Source organism: Dreissena polymorpha, chromosome 2, assembly GCF_020536995.1.
Source record: "Dreissena polymorpha isolate Duluth1 chromosome 2, UMN_Dpol_1.0, whole genome shotgun sequence".
In the NCBI taxonomy this organism is placed as follows: Eukaryota; Metazoa; Mollusca; class Bivalvia; order Myida; family Dreissenidae; genus Dreissena; species Dreissena polymorpha.
In genome coordinates, this window is record NC_068356.1 from 4,128,154 (window position 1) to 4,139,245 (window position 11,092).

At 35.9% G+C, this 11,092-nt stretch overlaps 1 protein-coding gene across 1 annotated transcript in view; it reads left to right on the forward strand.

Annotated features, from left to right (window-relative positions):
• Window positions 1-11,092, forward strand: part of LOC127865663 (methionine aminopeptidase 2-like) — a 37,925-nt gene that overhangs the window by 10,605 nt on the left and 16,228 nt on the right. The window contains exon 2 of the mRNA XM_052405577.1: window positions 10,629-10,721. Within this exon, the coding sequence (XP_052261537.1) occupies window positions 10,629-10,721 (93 nt within the window). The remainder of the gene's footprint in view (window positions 1-10,628; window positions 10,722-11,092) is intronic.

The window sequence follows — 11,092 nt, forward strand, 5'->3', positions numbered from 1 at the left end:
GCCGGGGATTTTCTGAGTTGTCGACCTCTTTTTGATTGCAATCAGTGGGTTCCAAATCTATTTCGAGTTACGATCTGTTTGTAGTCTCCAACTTCAATCTGGGATTTAATTGTCATCTGATCATACTGTACAGTAGATTCCACTTAATTTAATATTGGATAATCAAATAAGTCTGTTAATTGAATAGACATTGAAAACACCAAACCATTTGCATCTCTTTCTGTTGTAGAAACTCCACATATTTTGATAGGAAATAATGCGTATTTCGGTTCATTGAATAGCCAATTTTCTATTGCACACTATAATCCACACTATAATCCAGCAAAGAATGTCATAAATCTCCAAGGATACGCATCGTATCGACGATTTTGACAGACATGCTCAATTTACTGCCTTTGTTTATTTCACACCATGCATGTATGCAGCGTCTGTCAACTTACAGATGTAGTATGCGAGCAAGTACAATGCAAACACTGGAGTCTCTGGTGGAGTCTCCGGAGTGCAGTCAGGTGCAAACTTTCCAATGCAAACTGTCAAGTAACACACTTCAACAGTTTGTTGTCGCTTAGAAACAATTTAAGAGTGTGTTGCTGATTAGAAACAAACTGTTGACGTGTCTTTCTCGACAGTTTGCAATAGGTGATGGAATGTTACACTATATTCACAGTTCGTGTATATAAACCTACACAAATGCGTCACAGTAAATCATATCTAAACATGATGTCGAACAATCGAAAACGCCCACATTAGTCAAAACATCGCAGTCTTAACACTGCTGATCATGTTTTCACAATAACCAAAATTAAATCCAGTACTGACCAGATTTTCCAGTAAATCAGTACACAGTACATTATCTGTTTCAATACTAGACTACCTGAAAGAGCGTAACATCAAAGATACTGCATTCTCCACGCTACAAAGTTTTCCTTTGACAGTGTATATACACCAGGGATCATATTTTCCCGCAACATCAATCGGTCTGGATATAAATGGGGAAAAAGTATCCGAACATTTATGTCCGAAATTCTGACAAATTACGTTAAAATATATACCATTGATTTTGCCATTCATGAAGGTGGTATAATAAATGTACCAGTAAAATTCCCTTGGTCATTTTTTTAACAGAACAAACTATAATGTACACAAATTATTTCGATTCTAATGCGGTTTTTACTAAAGATTTATACAATGTATATTATTTTTCTTGTGTACTGTCTTATGTGAAGTCGCCCATAAAAATAACTTTCGGCTGTTCTGTCGATCAGATCCGCGACTTTCATTCAAAATAATATTACCGGATTATTACGCTGGTGGAAAATGTATCGGCATGTTTTGTTTAGTTACAGCGCGTGCTTTCAGTGTATAAGGTGCACAATTTTCGACCACCCTTGTTAATTTCGGACATGTCTTTAATCCGCTGTTCACAAAATTTTTATTCTTCGTCTGACGTGCAATAAACCGGTCCTGACTGGTTTAGAGACTGCAGCGAATGGTTTATCACACCTAATGGAGATAAGAATGTCATGACGGGGGATGTTAGCATGTGCACTGTGTAATTGATTTTCATGGGAATTTTAGCGAACAGAACCAGACCTACTGTTTAGGATTTTCAATTGGTCTTTCATAACTGCAATCGGTCTAGGACCGACAAAACCGAAAAAAATATGATCCCTGATATACACCCACGCTAATTTTCGCGCACTTTTTACCAGGACTATACATGAGCAATAGATGTTGCTAGCGTAAGCGTTGGGTAAACAATAAAATGAATATAGGAAAAATCATTACACGCACCGTATGGCGTGACATTGTACATTGCTGCATAGTTTTCGCTAGCTTTTTGTTGGGTGCAAAGGAAATACATGAGGATGTTTTATTGAAAGATAGAAAGTGTGTTTTGGATTACAAATTTGTATTCTCATTTGGGAATTCAACAAAACATTTACATTATATTTATAATGGATTCAATATTAAAATCCAATATTAACTTTTTTTAAACGCTTAACGTGTTGAAACGATGTTTTGATTATGCATGAAAAGCACAATTTTCCAGGATGATTACACCCGGTTAGTGATAAAATTGGAAATATAACTGATTCTGCATAACTGAATACTTCGGATAATTGAATATTTGGATGTGACAAATGGGCTATTCAATTAAGCGAAATCTACTGCATAAAGATTTTTGCATCTTTCAAAGGCTTATTTAAAACACAGTTTATTGATATAGAACACATAATCCCGCCCAAAATACACATGACCGGTCGGGCATGTTACTGGGACATTGGCTAGCCCGGACCTAGGTTCAGGCAGTAAATGTCGTTCGGACGTGCCTTAGTGTTAAGCCCTGTGCGTTTGCAAAATAAAATGCCATCATAACATTTTAACACCGTTTGCATCATCCCTATACAAAAATTGTACACTGGCCTACTTACGATAAATTCGAAATAAATCACAAATTCCCTGCGGTCTTTAGCGTTTTCGTACTTTAAATTTAGAATACATAAATCCAACGTGTAATTTAGCATTCCATTGCACAATATCCGATCAGTTAAGTTATTTTTTTACATTGAAAATATATTGCATCAGACGACATTGTCATCATTTCCCGCCATTTTTTCAAACCACACTTGGTATTATCTATGCATGCGCAATGGCCTAGTTTTGATATTTTCAGTAAACTAAGGAAGCATTATCGGCTTAAAATTAAGCCTGTTATGCTTAAACATTTTTGTTCACGTTAGAAAGCAATGATTTTATATTTTTTATTGTTACTTTTGCTACATTCAGCAGAATGACACCACCATCATCAAAGAAATAAAAAAAATCCACATTAAATTTGAATGGCTTTACAACCTGATTTTTATAATAATTTTCTGGAATGTTTTTGTCCCTAATTGCTGATCCTGTGTCTACAATTTTGCCTAAATGAGGTCATTGCACCAAGTGCGCAAGATTACCGGACACTGTCATATTTTCAAAATGAGGTGAGTCATGTTTGTTTTTTTAAAATCAAATCGGACAGGTCTTCACTGAATGTATCACATATCTTTGTGTTAATAAGCACATGAACTTGTTATTTTCATAATAAATTTAGATATTATGTTGTCAATTTATAAAAGATTATGTTTTTAAACCAATTGATCCTTAACTGCGCAAGATTACCGGACAGCATATATCATTAGAAAGCCTACGTTACGTAGTTTTCAGATATATAAATATATATTGTTTTTCTTCTGATTTGGGCAGCCCGGCAAGTTATAACTTTAACTTTTGCAAATATCACACCGTTTTAGAGTCTAGATTTACGGTTGACATGTTCGTACTTTATACCGATTTGTAGCGTTTATATTTGAAGTTCAGTTTTGAAAATTACATCTTGCTTAGGAGAATAGAATTCTGTATATCATAAAAAAGGTTTTAAAAATGAAATTAAGTAAGGAATGACTTTGTACGAAAGTATCGCGCGTTCCTTACGCAGAGAACTGATGCTACGGTCCTGGCGATTATGCTTTTGTTTAGATACCGGCCATTTTATTTCCTTTGTCATGATTATTATATTTTTTATGTATTGAAATATTTTGTTCACGAAACATATCAATAAGCTAATTATTAATGAAGCTTAATAAATTAATGATTTCAGCTCTCGTTTATAACACAGACAGGGTGTTAATTTTATTACGAGACAGCGTATATAGTGGACCCTCTTGATATTTTTCGGCCGGGATTTTTAAGAATCTTTAAATAATTTTAATTAATTGATAATTTAAGGTAAATAACCTTTCATAAAATTATACATAATAATAATATGAAATAAGCATGATGAAACTAATAAAATATTTACCATTCACTCTTTCGTATCCGTGCTTGGAATTCATATGACCCCGAAAACGATACATTGTCTTGTAAGTTTTGGGGCACTCTTTTCACTGGTAGACACCCACTGATTCGATTGCTTTTGTCACTTCTACTTTCTTACACGGTTTAACATTCTCAGAATCATCACTGCAACATGTGTAATCACCGTACAATTCGTCTAAATATAAGTCGTCATCATCCCAGTGAAAAAAATCTGATTTTGAATAGTTGGACATGATGCACTGATGTCAAAATACGAAATGATCTGAGTAACACCGACCCTGATTTTCAAGAATCTCTAAATAAGTTTAATTATTGATAATTTAAGGTACATCACCTTTCATATCATTATACATAATAACCTCTTTGATAATAAACAACAAACGAATGTTTTTCACACCCATGACCCATTTTATTTGAAGTGTGCAAAGCCGAAAATATCAAGTGGGTCCGCTAGAGACGTTAGTGGGCACATCAAAATGTATAACCTTTGCACTTTGATGTACGCTAATCGATAGCTACTGGTTACATAACAAAGTATCGACAAGGTTAAACGCGCGTGGGTAAAACATAAAATGTGTATTTCTCGTTTTTAACTCGCTATACATCCACTAATAACAACGGCAATATACTTAAAGTTGAATTTTTTATGTCCCCCACCCACTATAGTGGGGGACATATTGTTTTTGCCCTGTCTGTTGGTCTGTATGTTGGTCTGTTGGTCTGTTTGCTCCTACTTTAACATTTGCAATAACTTTTTCAATATTCAAGATAGCAACTTGATATTTGGCATGCATGTGTATCTCATGGAGCTGCACATTTTGAGTGGTGAAAGGTCAAGGTCATCCTTAAAGGTCAGAGGTCAAATATATGTGGCCAAAATGGCTCATTTTATGAATACTTTTGCAATATTGAAGATAGCAACTTGATATTTGGCATGCATGTGTATTTCATGGAGCCACACATTTTAAGTGGTGAAAGGTCAAGGTCATCCTTCAAGGTCAAAGGTCAAATATATGTGGCCAAAATCGCTCATTTTATGAGTACTTTGGCAATATTGAAGATACCAACTTGATATTTGGCATGCATGTGCATCTCATGGAGCCGCACATTTTGAGTGGTGGAAGGTCAAGGTCATCCTTCAAGGTCAGAGGTCAAGTATATGAGGCCAAAATTGCTCATTTTATGAATACTTTGGCAATATTGAAGATAGCAACTTGATATTTGGCATGCATGTGTATCTCATGGAGCCGCACATTTTGAGTGGTGAAAGGTCAAGGTCATCCTTCAAGGTCAAAGGTAAAAAAAAATATTTCAAAGCGGCGCAGTAGGGGACATAGTGTTTCTGACAAACACATTTTTCTTGTTGAAAGAGGAATTAATAAGCAACAAGATAACGTATAAACCAATAAAATCGGATGATTAGTTTTTGCATAAATTTGAATTGACTACAGTAAGGATCAAATACTCGTTTCAACTCCTGTCAATATACGCTCCGTGGGATTATTACAACATCGTTTAACATTATTCATATATCAGCATCTTAAATGTTTTGTTAAATGATATGCAGTTTGAAAAAGTAAAATTACTGTTGTAAAATAATAAGTTTTGAAAACTTGATAAAAATTCAACCTAAAATTTGGTTGATTTCAAACATTAATCTTATTTTAATGTCTGTTCTGCAAAACTGCTGAATTCTATATTGGAATGAATTCCTTTATTGCTTTTTTAGCGCTGGATCAATTTGGCTCTTATAAGGCCTTTTAAAACTGTCAGCTTTTTATAGCAGAAATCCTCCAATGACAATCAGATGTTCTATTGCATTTATCCCCAAAATGTTAGTTCATATATTGATATAAACGGACTCCAAGAGACTTTGATAATTGTTGCATTGACCGTTTGACGGCTCTGGGAGTCCATATGCACCCAATAACACACACAGTTCTGCGCAACGATTCCATGGGCATCACATAAAAGATTTTGTTCGTTACTAAATAAGGATAGCCATGAATAACTTGAAAAACACATTTAATTTACCTGAATGGCAACCTACTGAAGTTATTTTTTGCATGCACCCTTAAAAAACCTCAACGACGTTTCAACACACTTTTCTTGTTGAAATTTTTATGCCCCCGGATTGAAAGATCGGGGGTATATTGTTTTTGGCCTGTCTGTCTGTCATTGTGTGTGTCCCAAAACTTAAATCCAGGTTAAAGTTTGGAAATAACTTTTGCAATATTGAAGATTGCAACTTGATATTTGGCATGCATGTGTATCTCATGGAGCTGCACATTTTGAGTGGTGAAAGGTCAAGGTCATCCTTCAAGGTCAAAGGTCAAATTTATGGCTTCAAAGCGGCGCAATAGGGGGCATTGTGTTTCTGTCATACACATCTCTTGTTATGTTCACATTCAGAAAAGTTTATATATTTTTAATCTGTTTGACATCGTTATTGACTAAGCCTATATCAAATATCGCGATGATCGACTTATCTACATCAATTATTACCATGTGCAATAGATTGGTGTACTGCGACTTGACTAAGCCTATATCAAATATTGAGATGATCCACTTTACTAACTTAGGCTACATCAATTATCACAATGTGCAATAGATTGGTGTACTGCGACTTAACCGATAGTGACACTGGAAGTTGGCAACATTATGACAGTCTTCCAATATGGTGGATAGAGCCACAGGTGGTTAGCGTGTTGCTATGATATTTATTAGTGAAAACATCATTTTGAATGATAAATAATCATATTATAACGAAAAATTATCTTTTCTGAAAAAAAAATTCACAATCAAACATATATATAACAAGGTATGCAACTCAAAATCACCCCAAAATGGGATGCATCGCTTTGAACAGCCATATCTTCATCAATTGTGCAGCGATTTTCACGATCTCGGTCTTATTAAACGCAGAAATGATTTTTTTTCTGGAAATGTATATGTCTTGTAATATTTTTACAAATGCTGGGTCAACTTTTAAGGAATTACACGATACACAACTCGCATGACCCAGTTGACAATGATCATGCAGTCTTTATGAATGAAATCTCCAGTTGTAAAGACACACCTCTGCATTGGACCAATGAAATCACTCGTTTGTTTAAAATGTCAGTTAGTTGATATGTATGTAAACAAAGGTTTCAAACGGCGCTGGACAGTTAGTCTTGATACATAATGTAACGACAAGAACGGTAATAATATTTTTTCATACGTTTTATTGAATGATGGTATCGAGGTATATGAACTTTGTAGGGAAGATGCCCTTTACTCCGTGAAGATTTCAGTCTTAAAGACTGCATGATCGTTGTCAACGGGGTCATGCGAGTTGTGTATCGTGTTATTTCTTTAAAAAAAAACAGCATTTGTGAAAATATTGCAAGACATATACATTTCCAGAAAGGAAATTCATTTCTGCGTTGAATAAGACCGAGATCGTGAAAACCGCTGCACAATTGATGAAGATATGGCTGTTCAAAGCGATGCACCCCGTTTTGGGGTGATTTTGAGTTGCATACCTTGTTATATATATATTTGATAGTGATTTTTTATGTCCCCCACAGTAGTGGGGGACATATTGTTTTTGCCCTGTCTGTCTGTTGGTCTGTTGGTCCGTTTGTCTGTTGGTCTGTTTGCGCCAACTTTAACATTTTGCAATAACTTTTGCTACATTGAAGATAGCTGCTTCATATTTGACATGCATGTGTATCTCATGAAGCTGCACATTTTGAGTGGTGAAAGGTAAAGGTCAAGGTCATCCTTCAAGGTCAGAGGTCAAATATATGTGGCCAAAATCGCTCATTTTATGAATACTTTTGCAATATTGAAGATAGCAAATTGATATTTGGCATGCATGTGTATCTCATGGAGCTGCACATTTTGAGTGGTGAAAGGTCAAGGTCAAGGTCATCCTTCAAGGTCAGAGGTCAAATATATGTGGCCCAAATCGCTTATTTTATAAATACTTTTGCAATATTGAAGATAGCAACTTGATATTTGGCATGGATGTGCATCTCATGGAGCTGCACATTTTGAGTGGTGAAAGGTCAAGGTCATCCTTCAAGGTCAGAGGTCAAATATATGTGGCCGAAATCGCTTATTTTATGAATACTTTTGCAATATTGAAGATAGCAACTTGATATTTGCCATGCATGTGTATCTCATGGAGCTGCACATTTTGAGTGGTGAAAGGTCAAGGTCATCCTTCAAGGTCAGAGGTCAAATATATGTGGCCGAAATCGCTTATTTTATGAATACTTTTGCAATATTGAAGATAGCAACTTGATATTTGCCATGCATGTTTATCTCATGGAGCTGCACATTTTGAGTGGTGAAAGGTCAAGGTCAAGGTCATCCTTCACAAGGTCAAGGTCATCCTACAAGGTCAAACGTCATATAGGGGGACATTGTGTTTCACAAACACATCTTGTTTTTTCATAAAATTTGATTTATCGTTATAATATGATTATTTATCATTCAAAATGATGTTTTCAATAAATAATATCATAGCCACACGCTAACCACCTGTGGATGGAGCGTACAAAAGAATAACAAAGTAAATAGAAGCAATTATATATTGCTTTAATGGTACTATTTGCATGAGTTTGTGCCTTCAGACTGGTAAAAGTTGGTAAGTTTTTGCAGTATCAGTATTCTGTTGCGCTTGCACTGGTGATCAAATTTTGCACCTTAGGACAATAAACAGCGCATTGCAACTCTCAGCAACCCTTTGGGTTTATAATACAGCAGTGAGCTGAGAGCTGAATTATTGCAACTACCCCAAAAAATCTCAGATTTAAGCTAAAAAGGCATGATTTATAAAAAAAAAAATTGCCTTGAAACATATTTTGTGTGGTTTTGGCTCACTCAGCTATGTACTATTGTTGTCAACCTATTTCCTGTGTTGAGAGTGGTCAGCTATTAGCTCATCAACGCTATAGAAGCCATATTTGTAATCCATCGATGACAATTTGTAAAAGGTTTGTTTTGACAATCTCAAAGCCAAGACCAAATCTGGGGTACTTGATTTGTACAATTAAGCTCGCCAGGTCAAATCTTTGAAAAACTTTATCACTCTAGAGGCAACATTTATGACTAAATCTGGATGAAATGTGGTCAGAATCTGAGAATGTTTAATGTGACAATATCTAGACAGTAACAGAGTTTGAATTTCTGTCACATGTGTCAAAAAATAAGGTCACTAGGAAAATAATATGAAAAAAGATCTAGTTATCCTTCGCCATAGGCAGAGGGATATTGTGTTGGCGTTTTCCGTCCATCTTTCTGTCAGTCCGGAGCCATATCTTGGAAGTTCTTTTGCGAATTTCATTGAAACTTGGTATGAGTACATGTACATGTATATATATGGATAAGAGGATGATGCATGCCAAATGGCATTGTACACCATCTGTTAATAACAGAGTTGTGGCCCTTTGTATCTTGAAAAAATGCTTTTTGTGTGTCCAGAGCCATATCTTGGAAGTGCTTTGGTCGGATTTCATTGAAACTTGGTATGAGTATATATATGGATAAGAGGATGATGCACGCCAAATGGCGTTGTACACGATCTGTTGTTAATAACGAAGTTATGGCCCTTTGTATCTCGAAAAAAATGCTTTTTTGAGTGTCAAATATAACACTTTTGTGTCCAGAAGCATATTGGCAGGGGATATCAATTCAACGAATTAGCTAGTTTTGGCTTGTTATCTCACTAGAGGCCACATCTTGCATTCTGTCATGATGAGACTTGATCAGAATGAATCTTCATGATTGTCATTAAAATATTATTGCCAAGTTTGAAACAAGGTCATGTGCTTCCAAATAAACAATTTCACCAGGTCAAATCTTAGCAAAACCTTCATACCACTCTAGAAGACTAATTTATTATGCTCCTGGTCCCCAAATTTTTTTGGGGGGGGCGGGGGGCATATAGTCGCCGCTTCGTCTGTCCGTGCGTGTGTCCGTCCGTCTGTGCACAATTTTTGTCCGGGCTATTTCTCAGCAATTAATGACCGGAATTCAATTAAGCTTAATGGGAAGCTTCACTACCAAGAGGAGATGTGCATATTATCAGCCGGTTCTTGTCGGATGATTTTTCACAGAGTTATGGCCCTTTGAAATTTTCCATTAACTGTAGATATAGTGCAATTCTTGTCGCCCCAACAACTAGACATTTCCTTTTATCTGAATATATAGTGCAATATTGTGACAAAAAAACTTTGGGGAGCATCAACCGTCTCTGCCGGTTACTTGCAATTAAATGGGAATGAAAATGTCAGAATATTTAATTTGACAATGCTTAGGGGAAGTTTGATTCAGGGTAGGTGTGGATTAAAAGTAGGTCACAAGGTAAAATCTTAGATAAAATATGTTAGCACTTTTGATTCAAAATTTGTGGTTTAATATTGATGAAGTTTGGTCGGTAAGAAAATTTTGAAAATATCTAGGTTGATCAGTTTGAATGTGGGTCACTTGCATAAAAACACTAGATAAACTTGATTACCACTTTTGAGGCCTCATTTACTACTCCTTGATGTCAGAATGTTACCTGGAAACATTTAGGCCAGGTTTAAATATGCGTCACATGGACTCAAAACTAGGTAACCAGGTCAACTCAAGTCTTCAACAACAATTGTACCTCAAGTGAGGGGCCATCATCTTGTTGTTTTTTGCACACTATTATTAGTAATAAGATGTCAAACTACTATAGTTCCTTTTTAGCATGATAAGGTTACATTTATTTCAAATCTAACCTGCAGGTGGTGGAGCTGCAACAGAAAATGTAGACATTGAGGAAGTGACTGACCAGATGGACAAACAGCAGCTTACAAATGGTGGAGACGCTGAAGCTGGTAATAAGGCAGTCCATAGAAGTCTTACTTAATTCAAAACTTCATGCATTATCAAGGCTTCTAACCTTTTGTTAAAACTGCAATGTCTATAAGGTGTCATCCAGGGCTTTCCACAGGCAATTTAACGGTCCCTCGCCGGGGCGCTTGAATTTCAAAATCAGAGTCCGCGGGGCGCCTGAAATTTTCCGATCATTGTATTTTGGCTGTTACTGCAACAAGCCATTCTTAAGATCATAGCAATATCTACATCGCTGAATATTTTAAAGCTGATTGACGATCCTCTGTCAACTACATCTAACGCTTTACACATCTAAAGCCCGCTTAAGGGCCGAGCGTCGCTGTATTGGAAAATCAATATTGGCCAATAAGAG